The 16,761-nt window shown below is 47.0% G+C and overlaps 1 protein-coding gene across 1 annotated transcript in view; it reads left to right on the top strand.

The window, feature by feature from the left end:
• Nucleotides 1–354: 354 nt before the first annotated feature.
• Nucleotides 355–16,761, top strand: part of Smco2 (single-pass membrane protein with coiled-coil domains 2) — a 29,815-nt gene continuing 13,408 nt past the window's right edge. Inside the window, exons 1-6 of the mRNA XM_057789606.1 lie at nt 355–362; nt 5,649–5,754; nt 8,020–8,147; nt 9,408–9,554; nt 11,510–11,585; nt 13,875–13,931. Coding sequence (XP_057645589.1) covers nt 5,662–5,754; nt 8,020–8,147; nt 9,408–9,554; nt 11,510–11,585; nt 13,875–13,931 — 501 coding nt within the window. The 5' untranslated portion in view covers nt 355–362; nt 5,649–5,661. The remainder of the gene's footprint in view (nt 363–5,648; nt 5,755–8,019; nt 8,148–9,407; nt 9,555–11,509; nt 11,586–13,874; nt 13,932–16,761) is intronic.

The raw sequence follows: 16,761 nt of genomic DNA, 5'->3' as shown, positions 1-16,761 counted from the left end.
TCGGCTTCCCGTAAACGAAGCTGGAAATGACAGAAGAAAATGTAAACTTGGCACTGAGGTCCTGGGAAAGGGAAGGGTGTTGTTTGTAGTACGAGGAAGCAGGCTTTGAGGAACTGGAGGGAACAGAACCATAGCTTGCAACCATGGCTTGCAAGGCCAACCTTTCTGCTGAGTGCAGAGCTGTAGTTCCGTTGTCTGTGCTCCTGTGAGGAAGTCAGAGAGAGGCTTCCCAGTAAGGTTGAGTGTGCTGGGAGGAGCTGAGGTCAGACAGCATCCCAGGTGTCTGAGGTCAGCTGACGGAGGAGGAGATAGCGGGCCCGGAGCCAGCTCTAGCTCTAGAAGAGAATCCAAGAGGCCAAAAGGTAAGCTGGCTGCACGGGTTAGAAACAGTCCAGCACACTGCTGTCTTCCCGCCCAGGAGAGGGAGTTGGGAGCTTTGCCTGCGGGGTTCCAAGTAGAATGTCAGAGGAAGCAGGCCCAACTGCAAGTCTTCCTGCCCAGGTGAGGACAAGCCACAGGCCTTGTCTAGCTCAAGTGCTAGGGAACACTGACTCTACCAAACAGCCCAGGGAAGCGAGGGCTGCCTGCCAGGACTTTGAGGTACACACCATGGCAAGATGGGGGAGGACAAGGCTACGGGCCGCTCCGCTAGTTCGTAGCTGTGCTGGCTCAGGAAATCCTTGATTATTCAGATCATGCTTGGTGAATTTCTGAGATCCCAAATTACCCAGCGAGCAGGCTCTGAGGACGGTGGTTTGGGCTGGGAGGAAGCGGGCTAGTGAACCCATCCCATGAGCCAATTGTCCTCTGAAGTTGTGATCAGTTCCTTTGGACTAAGGCACACTTAGTTTTCAAAGTGATAATTCCAAATTTTTTTTGGCGGGGTGTGGAGAAAGGAAGATTAGTTCCAAACAGCCCTGAAGGTCAAAAGTAAAAACAAATAATGGGGTACAAGGAGAAGAGGGGGTGCTTTTTAATAAGAATGAGCACTTCCAAAGTGTTCTGCTTGTAGGCGAGCAGAAGCAGTAGGCTGCTTTTTGTCTGGCCCGGCTCCCGCTCGGCTAGCTTAGCCCCAGAAATAACAACACACAAATTATACTCATTTAAATACTGCCTGGCCCATTAGTTCTAGCCTCTTATTGGCTAATTCTCACATCCTGATTAACCCATTTCTAATAATCTGTGTAGCACCACGAGGTGCTGGCTTACTGGGAAAGATTCTAGCCTACATTCATCTCAGGTCGAAGAATCATGGCGTCTGCCTCACTGCCTTCTTCCTCCCAGAATTCTGTTCTGTCTTCCCTGCCTACCTATGTTCTGACCTATCAGGTCAAGCAGTTTTCTTTATTAATTAACCAATGAAAGCACCAGATAGCTAGAAGACACTCCTACATCATTGCGTATAGGAGGTTCTGTGTATCCAGCAAGCATGGAGCTCATGAGCTGCAGTGCAGACCATGCTTAGCGTGGTGTGCATCTTCCCGCTGTATGCGAGACTCCGAAGTTAGCTTCAGAAAGTAGGCTGCCTTGGAGCTCAGTGGGCTGTTGTCAAGCCTGTGAAAGCAAGACGGGTACCAGGTTTCCGTTCACAGACATCGGTGAAGCCGTGATGTGGAAAGTTTACATCCTGCTTCTACCGCATCTTAGCAATGAGACTCAGGGCAAATCATGGGTCCTTGCTCACCCTCAGCTTCCTGATTTAAAAAGTAGAAATGGTGAGGACCCTTGGCGACTGCCCACCCACAGGGTGGTGGTAAGGACTGAATGAAACAATGTAGCAAACGAGCCCTATTAGCCAAAGTGCTCCAAGTGTGTAAGCAGCACTGCTATCACCACTGCTGTACTATGTGAAGTTAAAGACACCTCTCCTTTTCCGCGTGTGCACACGTGGGTGTGCAGATGTGTGTCTGCCACCCGCTTTGTTTTTGGTTCTTTAAAATCAATCAGTTAATATTTAGGTGCGTGCACATTTTCTCTGGTGTGCATGCGGAGGTCAAAGGGCAAGTGGGAATCGGTCCTCTCCTTCAACCATGTGGGTTCTGGGGATCAAACTCAGATCACCAGGCAGGGCAGCCTTTATCTGTGGAGTCCTCTTGATGGCTGGGGTGGTTTGAAAGAAAATGACCCACAAAGGGAGTGACCCTATCAGGAGGTGTGGCCTTGTTGGAGAAGGTGTGGTCTTGTTGGAGGAAGTGTGTCACTGTGGAGGCAGGCTTTGAGGTCTAATATATGCTCAAGCCACACCCAGTAGACAGAGCCCACCTCCTGTTGCCTGTAAGCCAAAATGTAGGACTTTCAGCTACTTCTCCAACTCCATGGCTGTCTGTACACCACCATGTCCCACCGTGATGATAATGGACTGAACCTCTGAGAATGTAAGTCGTTTTCATATACAAGAGCTGCCGTGGCCAGGGTGTCTCTTCACAGCCGTTAAACCCCTAACTAAGACGATGGTCCCCACTATTTTTTTTTTGAGTCAGAGTTTCTCACCGATCTGGAGCTCTGGATGCAGGAGCCTAGGCTGACCAGGCAACGAGACCCAGAAATCTGCCTGTCTCCATGCCAACGGAACCATCTCCACATCACCTCGCTACAGCCTTTCACACTTGGTTCTGTCTCACCCTTCTCTGCCTGTCTCTTTTGTTGATTGTTGGTTGTTTAATTTGAGACAAGGTCTCACGCTATAGCCCTGGCTAGCCTGGAACTCACTATGTAGCCTAAGCTGGCCTCAAACTGATGGTAATCCCCCTGCCACAGCCTCCCGAGTGTTGGGACTCTAGATATGAACCATCTGTACCTTCTTTGCCTTTCTTTTCCCTTTGTACTTGAACCCTTCCCCTCCCATGATGCTCTGCTCTCCAGTGAGTTCACCTGGCTGGAGGGAAGGGCGGGGCTCACACACAGCTGCCAGTGGGGTCTGTTGGTTGAGCCTTTAGAAGTTCAGTCTAGGGGTAGGGACTGAAGAAATGGCTGACTTGTTAGCACTTGCTGCTCTTGGGAAGGATTTGGGTTCCACTCACAAATCCTTCTGTACAAACATTCTCTGTCTTAAAGTTCAATTTAGAAATATTTCTCTAAATCCTGAAGAATCTGTCTGATACCAACTTTGATCTAATAGCCCTAGTTCTAGGAGAGCGGCCTGAGTGGCCAGGGATGCACTGGCCGTGCTAACGAGCGTGCCCATTACTACACTATACTAGTGAGGAATCAGAAACGGCACAGTTGTCAGCATTGGGAGCCACCAAACAAACACCAGGTCTAGAGACACAAAGTCATAAAAAATCACCTTAGTGGTGAGGGGCTTAAATCCGGGTGTCTCTGGAGACTGTCTCTGATTATTTGGGCCTGAAATACTCGTGATTTTGTATTCTTTTTTTCTAGATTTTGCAATGTGCACATTATATAACCAGAAATAACTTATGAACAGAGTTCTGCCCCCAGAATGGCTGTTCCATATTTCTCTTTGATGTCCTTTTGCACGGGTGATTTACAGACTTTGACATGAGCTGAGGACAATCACACACAAATCCTTCCTCTGTCTACTTGAGCAGAGACTCTCAAGAGCTTGCTTGGGGTCTCTTAGAATGGACAGCTTGGCAGTGTGGGGAACAGGACACATTCTCTGAAAAAGAATTAGCCCCATGTGAGGGGTCACGGCTGATCCTGTTGACAACCCTCCTGCCATTGTCCTTGCCATGCTGAAGTAACGGTTCTCGCACCTGCAACCCTCAGCCACGAGCAGTCTCTGCAGATGAGGACGGTTGCGGAGGAACAACAGCGGACCGAGAAGGGCAGTGACTTTCTCCAAAATGTCGGTGTGACTGAAGGTGTGGAGGGAGTCGGGGCGGATCTCTCAGGAGTGCTCCCGGGGACCTGCCTAGTCAGGAGTGCTCCCGGGGACCAGAGACTTCCTGAGGCCAGCAGGAGGCAGATAATGAGGTGTTTCAAGTTCAGGGTCAGGGTGGATGTTTTTTTCTCCAATTCACCTAATTTTAACTCATCAATATCTGCCGAAGTCGCCTTATGGGGCACTTCTGCAGTCCTGTGATCAGAATGAGGCCCATCAGGCAGAACTGGCAAGACTTGGATTTCCCTTTGGGGAATTGGTTGTTTCATGTTGATTACCTCATGGCTCCCTCATTGATAGTTGCTAGGGACACAGCATTTAGAATGCATAGCTGCAGAACATTAGTTACATAATCATGCGTGTATCAGTGGCGAAGGAATTGCGTCCTTAAACAGGCCAGTGGGAAACTCTTGTTGTCGCTGTTGATTGTATTTGAGATAGTGTCTCACTGTGCAGCCCTGGCTGGTCTGGAACTCACTGAGGAGGCCAAGCTGGCTTTGGATTCTGAGAGATTTGCTTGTCTGTGCCTCCCCTGTGCTGAGATTAAGGATGATTGATTTGCATAAGTTTATAGAAGCCAGGGCCCTTTCCTATGTGTGAGTGTTCCTTTCTCTCACTGTGACGAAGCACCATGGCCGAGGCCATTTAGAGAAGAAGGAGTTGATTGGGCACACAGTCCCAGAGGGTGGGTCCATGACGGTGGAGCAGAGGTAGCAGGTGGCAGACACACTTCGAACCGTGAGCACAAAGCAGAGCACACCGGAAACAGCAAGAGTAGTGAACTCTCGAAGCCAGCCTCCAGCGACATGCTTCCTCCACGGTCACACTCCTAGATCTCCCAAATAGCACCATCAGTTAGGGCCCAATCAGCCAAATGTCCGAGGCTTTGGGGACATGTCAGTCAATCCACCAGAGCAGGGGAGGTGTGAATTGTCCCTAGCCCACTCCTGGGGTCAGGGTCCACAGACATGGAGTTACCTCCTAAAGACAGACATTGCAAGGTGGCTGTGGTTCATTTTTTAAAAATGTGTGTATGTGCCATGTATATGCAGTTTAGTAAATTAATACCAGCTTAATAGAGATGGGTGGAGGACTCTAAGACTTGTTACACAGGAGAGAAGACAACTGGGCTGTAAACACACAGCCAGGATCTGCCAGTCACTGTGCTGGCACGCACACACACACACACACACACACACACACAGCATCCAGACATGGGACCTGCCTGTCACTGTGATAGTACACACACACACACACACACACACACACAACATACAGACATGGGACCTGCCTGTCACTGTGATAGTATACACGCACACACACACACACACACACACACACACGGCCGCCCCGAAGCCCCCTCCCATTTTTAGATTCCGTCGTGTTAAACAACACTGTCACACAGTGCAAGAGGCCACCCAGTCTCTCTGTCTACCCGGCCTTTGGAACCCGTGATTTTGGGACTCCACTCTTTGGGTTTGTTTACTGTTTATCTTTCCCATACTTTTATACACGGATAGCAGCGATTTGGAATTTGGAATCTCATTGTTAAAAAAAATTATGTATTCAGCCAACAAACACGTATGCAGCTCTTCTGTTTCTCTTTTGCAAAACGCACTGTGTATGGTAAATGTATGGTAATTATTCTCACAGTACCAAGTCAGTACGAGGGCAGCGGATGGTCCCTGGGACTGGAATGCCTCATAGGTCTTGGCTAAAAGCCTGTAGAATAGAGGACCAGCCTAACTCCTATGGTACAGTAACAACCTCTGTCTGCTTTGTGTTGTTTGCATTTGCTAAGGGAAATTATCAACATGGAGAACACCTCGGACAGACCAGATGAAAAAGACAAAGTTTCTGAAAACTTACAGACTGATTCCCTTCACAAGATGAACTTTAAAATATGGGTAAGCCATGCTGGGCGTGACGATAGATTTAATCCCAGCCCGTGGGAGGTGAAGATGGGAGGAAGAGGAGATCAAGATCAGCCTTGGGTACAATAGACCTAAAGCACAAGCAGACAGAAGAGAAAAAGGAGAGAGACACAAATGTCACAGCAGGGGAAGGCACGACCTCACCTGTGTCTCAGGAGGAAAAACACACCCAAGGCTTTCCTCCCCCTTTCCTCCCATACGCGTGACCCTGAAACCAAGAAATGGGGATGGCACTGTTTCCCACTCTGCTGTCTACACACGGGCGTCTTCCTAGCTTACACACACACACACACACACACACACACACACACGTGTTATGTATCATTTTTGTCTGCGAGAATCAATTACAGCTGGCATAGGTCACTTTAGAGCGTATGTGAGATGTAAAATCATCCCCTGCTTGTAGAACGTCTCCCGGGCGTCCCCTCTGCTCCCACCTCTGGTGTCTCCAGGCTTTGCACTGGCTGCAGCTGCCTCTCTGAAGTGGCTGTCCCCTTCTCGCTGGATTTAGGAGCTGCCCAGATCATCCATGCATGATGACCTCATTGCAAGCTCTTTTAACTCGGTGACAAAGTCTACAAAGACGTTTGTCCTAATAAGGGGGCATGTGCAGTGTTGGGACATGGCCACATGTTCTTGGTGCCAGCAGTTAACTTGTGGTACATGAACTTTGAGGAGCCACCTGCATGGAGACTAAGAGCATTTCAAGGCTGCTGTGTCCCCTCAAGCCGACTTGAGGATTCAGACTCTGCTTTCTGACAAGTGCCGAGGTGTTTGCCTGTGGCCTCGGCTGGGGTTTGCGCAGGAATCTTGGGAACCTCTCTTCTGTCTCTCCAAACTTTCCCTCTTTTCAGTTTAAAATTTGTTTTATTGAAGCAAAGGAGTTTAGCTTAAAACTTCCTCAAAGAACTGTTTTATAGTATATTTTTTTAAAAATGTGTTCTAAGGTAAGATACTATAACTTTTTGGTCATTTTTGCATGTATAGAGTTGAAATGCCAGAGAATAACTTTAGTATATTTTTTTAAACAAAGAAAAAAAGAAGAGAGAGAGAAACAGGAAGAAAGGAATTTATGGACTAAACACAATAGAGTGGGCTATCTCTCAAACTCTTTGCCATGAAATAAGCAGGAGATCGTAGACACACGAAACACTGCTCAGCCATGTTCTTACAGCTGCTCCTTAAACAGTTGGGCTTTTACGGCATCTCCTCTGTCTTTGTGTGGATAAATAGATGCACTTTACTAAGACATTTAAAAGTAGGACAAACATAACAGTTTGTCCCTGTCGCCTTCAGAAAGCCTCTCTAAAAATAAAGATTTTCTTCTACGTTTCCAAAATACTGTCATCACATCCGGAGAGATCAGCAGTTTAACACATAAAGGAGTCTAATGCTCTCGTTCTCCCAGTACCCCAGCTCTCGACTAAGCCTCAAATGTTTTCAGAGCGCCGTCATTTTCAAGGATTTATCCACGTGTTTTATGTGTACAAGTGTTTTCCCTGCATGTGTGTCTGTGCACCATGTATGCTCCTGGTGCCCTCAGAGGCCAGTAGAGGGTGTCACACTCCCTGGGACTGGAGTCTCAGGTGGTTGTGAGCTGGGAGCTGAACCTTCTCTTTTAACTACCATTGGAACAAGATCTATCTGCCACACACTCAGTTTTCATAGCTCAGTGGACTGTCTTAATCTGAAACGTTTGTACTTTGCCTTTTTGTGATATTGAGGCCCCCACCGTTTGTTTAGTTTTGCTGTGTTCTTGTGATGTTGCCCAGGCTGGCTATAACTCACTATGTGGCCAGACAGGCCCAGGACTTACAGTGTAAGCCAGACTGGTACTCCTGGTAGTCTCCCAGCCTCCTGAGGGCCATGGTATGGAAGTGCACCCTTGCCTGTCTGGTGTTGAGTTTTTGAAGAGACCAGAGGAGCTGTGTTATTTGAGTCAAGTTTCGGGGTTCACGACTGGGTGTGTTTCTACTGTTTCACCCTGAAAACATTTCTTGAGAGGGTGGTACTGAAAAGCCTGCAGAGCCTGACAGAGGACTTTCTCTCGCTATCTCGCTATCTCATCCACGCCCCCGGGAAGGCGGCCCCCATCTCATCCACGCCCCCGGGAAGGCGGCCCCCATCTCATCCACGCCCCCGGGAAGGCGGGGCTTCAGACAGGCTGTGTCAGGTAGGGCTGCAGGAGCCAGGATCTTTCACTGTTACCATTTGTTCATACCTCATCATCTCATGCAGGAGGGATTGCAGCAGGAATTTAAGCACAGCCAGGATCCATCGAGCAGTCAAGATGAGCAAAAAGTCACGCTTGCTTGTGAAGATCCTCAAGGGTCACTGTCACAGTGTTTGGAGAAGAGCTGCCCTGCATCGTAAGCTTTGACACACCTCGGTAGGGAGAGCTGAGCAATGGGGGGTGGGGTGGGGGCGTGACAGTGAAGTCTAGTAAGGAATTCAGAGAGAGCCTGTTGAACTATGTCCACGTGCATGGGGACTGGCTGGCCCTGACCAGCAAGACGGAAGAGTCAGCCAGCCCTGGGCTGAAGATGCTGGCACAGCCGTCAGGTCTTCTGAGTGTCCTTGGATTTGGAGCTTAGATTTGACACGCATCTCAAAAGTCTCAGATAACTGTTTATATATGAAAATCATTCAATCATAATTAAAAGGCTGTCATTAAGGCTGTGTGTGTCACCACCTGTTGTCTCCTCTCCTCCCTGCCACTATCCTGACCCAATATCTAACATTCATTACATACAAGGAGATTTAAAATATATATATATATATATATATATATACATATATATATATATAATTTTTAGGGCTGAGGCAATAGCTCAGTGGTAGAGTCCTTTCTTAGCATGTGTGAGGTCCTGGGCTCAATCCCTAGCATCGAGGAAAATGCATAAAAGTATTTGTTTTAAAGTTTACATATGACCCAGGTGGTGGTGGTGCACACCTTTAATCCCAGCACTAGGAAGGCAGAGGCAGGCAGATCTCTGTGAGTTCTAGATCAGCCTAGTCTACAGAGCAAGTTCCAGGACAGGCTCCAAAGCTATACACAGAAACCTTGTCTCAAAAAACACAAAACCAAACCAAAGTCTGCATATGAATGCTTTGCTGCATCACGCATTTATGTACATTGCATGTATGTACGCTGCATGTATGTACACTGCATGTATGTACACTGCATGTGTGCCTGAGGGAGTCAGAAGAGGTTGTTGGATCCTCTGATCCTAAAATTATGGATGGTTGTGAACCACCATACGTGTGCGCTGGGAACCAAACCCTGGTTCTACGCAAGAGCAACAAGCCCTTGAAACCAACTGGGTCAATTCTCCAGCCCCACATAAAACTTTAAGGGCTGGGCATGTAGCTCCATGGCAGAGTGCTTACTTTGTATGAGGTCCTGGGTTTGATTCTCAGTAACACACATATATACGTTTGTGTGATTATTTGCTTTATTAAGACTTTTAAAGACCTGTTTACACAGATAAATAAATGACGACCATTTCAGTGCTAGGAAACACATACACAGATCAACCTGTCAGTCCAAGGAAGAGCATTTAGAGCTGTGTGAAGTGTTTCCCACGTGCTAGCTTCCAGTGATGAAGATTCTGTTTCCTCAGGACCCCAGAGAGTTCGGTCTTCAAGCTGAGCTGCTGGAACGCAAAGATGGGTGTAGAAATGAAAGAGCTTGCCGCGGACCACGTCGACTGGCTGGGGAGGATCAACGGCATCATACAAAAGATAAACAGCACAGAAAGCACAGTAAAGAGGTAAATGCTGGGCACTGGGATTGGCAGGAAAGCAGCGGGATGTCTCATGGCTGTAGAGCTCAGAACGGTGAGGCCTGGGGCAGGAAGCAGAGCCTCGGGGTTGGAAGTCAACATCGCAGGCTCATACCAGAGCTCTCTGAGTCTCTCTCAATGATTTCTCCTACACACTTCTTATTTAAAACTGAGTTATTTATCAAAGGGATGCACACAGGCACCCAGTGGGTGCTCTCGCTCTCTCTCTCAACTTATTTTTATCATTTTTACCTATGTGTGTACATGCAGTTGAGTACAAGAATGTAAGTACAGGTGCCCAGGAGGCCAGAAGTGTCATATCCCCTGGAGTTTGAGTTATAGGCATCTATAAGCAGCCATGTGGATGCCAAGAAATGAAGTTGTTCTTCTGCAGAAGCTGTATGGACTTTAATTACTGAGCTATCTCTCCTGTACCCTTTAGGGTCTCAAGTAGCCCAGGTTAACCTCAAATTCTTTGTGTATCTGAGCATAATTTTGAACTAATACTCCTGCCTCTGCCTCATATGGAATTGTTGACAGAGGTTTCTTTCCCGCCCAGTTCCATAGCTGTTCAGTCCCAAAGAAACACACAGAGGTCTACATTAATCATAAACTGGTTGGCCTAGTAGCTCAGGCTTCTTATTAACTCTTTATATCTTAAATTAGCCCATAATTCTTGTCTGTGTCAGCCACATGGCTTGGTACCTTTTATCGGCGAGGCATTCTCATCTTGCTTCCTCTGGGTCTGGATGAGGACTGCAGATTGAGCCTTTCCTTTTCCCAGAATTCTCCTGTCCTGGTTGCCCCACCTATACTTCCTACCTGGCTACTGGCCAATCAGCATTTTATTAAAGCAATGCAAGCGACAAGTCTTTACAGAGTAGACGAGCATTGCCCCACAGCTTGGAATGTGCTGCCGTAGCCTGAGCATGCTGGGATCTGAACCCTGGGCTTGATGAAAGCCAGGTAAGCCCTCCACTAACTGAGCTATCCCTGCATTAGAGAGACTGGGTTTGATTCCTGATGACCTATTTATCGGGTGGGTAATCAACCTTTTTAAGGGCTTGCCTTTCCTCATGTATAAAAAAATTACTAATAGTTATCCTCATCACTGGCTTATTGTGAGTGTTCAATTGTGAGACTGTCACATAATCAATGATTGGCAACCAGAAGCTCCTATTGGAAACAAGTGTCTGAAGCCTTGAATGTCCCTACCATGTTCCCACCTCTTTCCTAGCACAAAGGTTCCTAGCTCTCTCCTCTTGACCCATCACAGAGCATCTGCTCATACACACCCTGTCCAGATGGACCATTTATCCTCCAGAGCATTAAAAGGTATCCAGATCCCAATACTACTCATTTTCTCTTTTAAAAAATATAATTGTATTACATGACAATTATGTTTTTAATGTAAGGTCCCGAGAGTTTCACAAATGCGAATAGTTATGAAACCAACATGGTGAGAACATTCCTTGATCCATCACAAAATTCATTATTTTCTTCTTCCCTTGTGTTTAAGATTGTGTCTTACACAGCCTAAACTAGCTTGGCATTCCTGATCCTTCAACCTCCACCTCCCAAGTGGGATTAGGTGTGCACCACCACACCAAACTTGTTCCTGAATTAGAGGTTCTTGATATAGTCTGGATAAAGCCTAGATACGTGCTGTGCCACTGTCCAGACTGTGGCTTCAGCTCAGTGCCTCCCCCCGACACGTCCCCAGGTACAATCCCAGCACGAGAGAAACAACCCTCTTTCCCAGCTTGTGCCTTTTCTTTCAAAACCTTTAAGAGCATCTCTCAAGAAGCAGAGGTTGGCATCTCTTTTCTGTGCCCTTCTATGTAGACTAGCGCTTCATTTTGGACAGATCAGAAATGTCTCCCATGTTGGATGATTGTTTTCTCAATCCACAGGACTTAGTCCATTTCTTCATCTGTTTGTAGCCTGTTAAATGAGGTGATAACCCTGGAAAACCAGTCTGAACATCTGGAGGACCCTGATCAGGAAGCAAACATTGAGGTAAGGTGGGTTCAGGTGCCTCCACCTCCCTCCTTGGGTGCCAAACAGATCATAGCCAGAGGGAAAACGTGGCTCTGTGATAGGAAGAACCTCGCCAGGCTGCCAAGCCTCTCCCTCGGGACACGGCTTCTCTTGTTTGATGCTCAGAATCCTGGACTCTGCCCGGCTTCCCTCCTCCTAAGCTTCTGTCTTGATTCCCTCATGAGAACACAGGTCGTAAGGAGACCTGCATGTTGGAATCTCAGAATCCCAGCCCTGCCAGTTCAGAGAAAACATCTAGGAAATGGGAATTTGCTGTGTCCTTGGAGATCAAGAACAGACTGTGTGGCCTTTGATGACTTCCTGACGTGTTCTTGTGTTATTTCCAAACCTCCAAAGCATCCTATTTCCTTATCTCTGTGTTCTCAGAGATTCCTTTCAGAGAAAGGGTTTTTAAATTTTGTTTGATATTTATTTTTTTAAATTTTTTATTGTATTTATTGTATATTTGTGCATGTGTGTATGCATGTGCATGTGTGGATGTGTGGGTGTGTGCATGTAGGTGTGTGCATACATGAAGGTTAGAGACAACTTGCCAGGTTTTCTCTTTCTACCTTGTGGGGCCCAGGGATTTAAGTCAGGTTGGTGGCAAATATTTTTACCTGCTGAGCTACATTTTGAGACAAGACTCTTCCCTTAAACATAGGTTGGTCTGGAACTCATTATGTAGAGTAACCTGTAGGCAGAGTCTTCCTGTCCTGACCGCTGGCTCCAAAATAAGTGCACAGATACTTAATAATAATTATAAATGCTTGACCAATAGCTCAGGCTTGTTACCAGCTAACATTTTAAATTAACCCATTTCTATTAATCTACATTCTGCCACATGGTGTTATCTCTCTTTCATATTGCCCCTCCTGTATCCCCGTCATGTCTGGCTGGCGATTCCTCTGACTCCGCCCTTCTTCCCGGTGTCCTTAGTCTGGTTCTCCCGCCTAACCTGACCCTGCCCAGCTATCGGCCAGTCAGCTTCTTTACTAAGCCAATCACAGCGACATCTACTCACACAGTGTAAAAGAATATTCCACACTCACCTTGACCTTGAACTCTCAGCGAGCCAGCGGCTTCAGTTTACAGCCCACGGCTGTGTTTACAGCCGTGAGCCCCCACACTTGGGGAGATTTGTATTTTAAGGGGGGAGCTTAAGAAAACAGGAAAGGATAAGGTGTTACACGCTTATATGAAACTCTGCCGGAGCGACGCAATTTTGTGTGCATGCTAAACGCAAAGCCCGCCACATGCCACATATGAGCGTAAGACCCAGAAGCAGGTCAGATGCCCACTGGTTGATAGATAAACCATCATCTTGTGTGCACAAGGGAACACCACCCTGAAATAAAAAGGAACAAATTCCTGATTCTCCTAGCAGCATGTGTGACCTCAGACACAGTCAGCTGTTTGAAAGATGCCAGCTCAGATGGGCACAGACTTCACAATCCATTTATTAACAAAAATCCAAAACCATGGAGACGGAAGATAGGCAGTTGCTGGAGTTGAAGGGGGAAGGGAGGAGGCAGTAAAGAAATGTCCCTGGCAGAGGATGGGGAGTCCAACCTCACCTACTTGATAGTGCAATCCCTTAATAGACCACGTGACTTGGGGCCTGGTGATGAGCAAATGTGGTACCAAAGGAGGGTGAGCATACACCCCCAGATGTGACCACGCACTGCTGAAGTTGCCACAGCTCAGGATGACCAGTGTTCCTGCTACTTGTTGGACCAGCGCAATGCCTAGCGAGGGGTCACTTGCAGAGGGTGTGGTCAATCATATCTTTTAACAAAGTTTTGTGTGTATGTGTCTGCCTGTCTGCATGTGTGTCCCAGGCGCTCACAGAGGCCCGAAGAGGGCATCAGATCCCCTGGGGCCCCTGTTACAGGCAGGTGTGAGCTGCTGTGCAGATGTGAGCCGCCGTGTAGATGTGAGTCGCCATGTAGATGTGAGCCGCTGTGTAGATGTGAGCCACCATGTAGATGTGAGCCACTGTGCAGATGTGAGCCACCGTGTAGATGTGAGCCTCCGTGAGGGTGCCGGGAATAAAGAGCAGCCAGGTTTTAACCACTGGGTCCTCTCTCCTGAGCCACCAATTGTATCTTACTGACATGACTCAATGCTGGCTTTTATAAATCAGCGTATTACGAGGGGAAAATAGCTATGAAATCGGAAGCTTGTTGACCATGCGTGTGTTTCTCCTAAGAATTAATTGTCTTACTCCAATTCCTTCTAATGTGTGCTGTCTACCTTGTGTTCCAGGAGAAGATAATAGAAATTAGAAAGCAGTTAAAAGAAGTGAGCATCAAACTGGCCCAGGTAGGAGACGTCTTTATAAATGAGGAAGAAAAACACCCTTGAAAGCATAGACTTTAAACTCCAAAGGAAAGGTCGTCGGAAGTTAGCCTCTGGAGGAGATTTCGTGTCACAAGCTCGTTTTCAGAGGAAAAATCCTGGGGTACCAAGATGAAGTGGCTCAGTAGGAGAACTTCTGTGAGACATGTGTCAGCGATCTAGGTCCAATATGTAGCTGCACACACACAGACACACACATACACAGACACACAGGCATAGACACAGACACAGATACACACAGACATAGACACACAGACACACATACATGTATACACACACGTGTATATGTACACAGATGCACACATATGCATAATCACACAGATACACACATAAACACAGCGACACAGATACACACACCTACACAGACACAGACACATAGACACAAACACAGATATACACACAGACACACACAAACTGACATAAACATACAGATATACACACATAAACATAGACAAACAAACATGCACATGCATACACACAGACACACATATATGTATACACACAGACATGTGTATACATACACAGATACACACACATGCAAACACAGACAGAGACACACACATATATAAACACAGAGACACAGATAAATACACCTACACAGACACACACACCTACACAGACACATAGATATAGACACACAGACACAGATATACACATACACACATATGCACACACATACATACACACAGATACACACATGCATACATACAGACATGCATGCATACACACAGATACACACATACATACACAGACACATGCACAGACACATACACGCAGACATACAAACACACTTGCACAGACAAAGTGACTCACCTACAATTCCAGATAAAAAGCATCACTCTCAGGCCAGAGAGAACCCAGTGGTTGAGCGACTTGCTGCCAAACCTCTCGATTTGAGCTTGACCCTGGAATCTGCATGGTGAAAGGAGAGAAGAGGCTGCTATGTATTGTCCCCTGACCCCAAGACATGTTCCGCGGCATGAGTACCACCTGCTACAAATGAGCAAATGTGATAAAAAGTGAAAAAAAATGTAAAAATCCACTTTTGCTCTCCCATTCCCATTCATATCAACATCACAGAAGTATCACCTAACATATGTAAATGTTTTCTCTTCTAACAAAAGTAATACATACTTATTCTAGCAATTACAACAATATGAAACTAAGCCAGACGAAAATGAAAATTAGCTGGATTCCCTGTAATCCCAGCACTAGGGGGGGAGGCAAAGGCAGGCGGATCTCTATGAGCTCGCGGCCAGCCTGGTCTACAGAGTGAGTCACAGGACAGCCAGGGCTAGGTAAAGAGACCTTGTCTCAAACAAACAAACAAAACCAAAAACAAGAACCTGGCTCCTTCAAAGACAATCACTACAAACACCTTTTGTGTGTCTGTGTTCTAAATGTCACACTTATTTACACACTGAATAATGTTGTCATCAGACACACCTGTCTAGGACTTGGTTTTTCACAGGTCACTTTTCTCCATGATTTTCTGTGCCAGTGAGATGTCATTTTCTGTTACTGCTGTAGCTTGAGACTGATGTCTGACTTTATTAGCTCTGTTTCCTTGGATGGTTGGGATATTGTGCATGAGTGTTTACCACGAGACACTGAGCTGTGCGTGCATGTTTACCACGAGAAACCGAGCTGTGTGTGAGTGTTTGCCACGAGACACTGAGCTGTGTGTGTGAGTGTTTGCCACGAGAAACCGAGCTGTGTGTGAGTGTTTACCATGAGACACCGAGCTGTGTGTGTTTACCACGAGAAACCGAGCTGTGTGTGAGTGTTTACCATGAGACACTGAGCTGTGTGTGTTTACCACGAGAAACCGAGCTGTGTGTGAGTGTTTACCATGAGACACTGAGCTGTGTGTGTGAGTGTTTACCACGAGAAACCGAGCTGTGTGTGAGTGTTTGCCACGAGACACTGAGCTGTGTGTGTGAGTGTTTGCCACGAGAAACCGAGCTGTGTGTGAGTGTTTACCATGAGACACTGAGCTGTGTGTGTTTGCCACGAGACACCGAGCTGTGTGTGAGTGTTTACCACGAGACACCGAGGTGTGTGTTTACCACGAGACACCGAGGTGTGTGTGAGTGTTTGCCATGAGACACTGAGCTGTGTGTGTTTGCCACGAGACACCGAGCTGTGTGTGAGTGTTTGCCACGAGACACCGAGCTGTGCGTGAGTGTTTACCACGAGAAACCGAGCCTTGAGAAACCTGTCCTGGAAGTAGGACCGAGGCTCGGTGACTGACACAATAGGGCCCAGGGTTCAGTCACCAGCCCCTCATAAACCAGGCCCGGTGGCACACACCTGTAATCCCGGCTTGGGAGGCGAAGGCAAGAGGATCTGAATTCAAGTTCATGTTTGACTGCACAACAAATTGGAGGCCAGCCTGGAATATGTGAGACCCTGTCTGAGAAAAATTAAGGAAAGAAAGAATGGAAAGCCTCTGCCTGCTCCTCTCAGTGTGCCTTGAAGAATCAAGACTAGCTGTTGTCTCTCCCAGACAACCTGCCAGAGACGTAGGAAGTCAACAGGAGAGAGCTTCTCTCTGCCAACTGCTGCTGAGCCAGAGCCCAGATCTCAAGCTAATATGGTGAGCTCTTACATGTATGCCTTAGGAAGGTTTACCTACGTTACAGAATTACTTCCTTATCTCCTCAGCAGCCTACCTACTCTTTCATCAGCTTCCATATTGGTGCAAGGTTTTTGTTTTTAATATTACATGTATGATTTTTTTTTACTAGCATGTAGGTCTGTGTATGTACCACATACATGCAGTATCCATGGA

The sequence above is a fragment of the Chionomys nivalis genome, chromosome 1, assembly GCF_950005125.1.
Source record: "Chionomys nivalis chromosome 1, mChiNiv1.1, whole genome shotgun sequence".
NCBI lineage: Eukaryota > Metazoa > Chordata > Mammalia > Rodentia > Cricetidae > Chionomys > Chionomys nivalis.
Note: the sequence above shows the minus strand (reverse complement) of the source record. Positions and strands in the feature narration are given on the sequence as shown.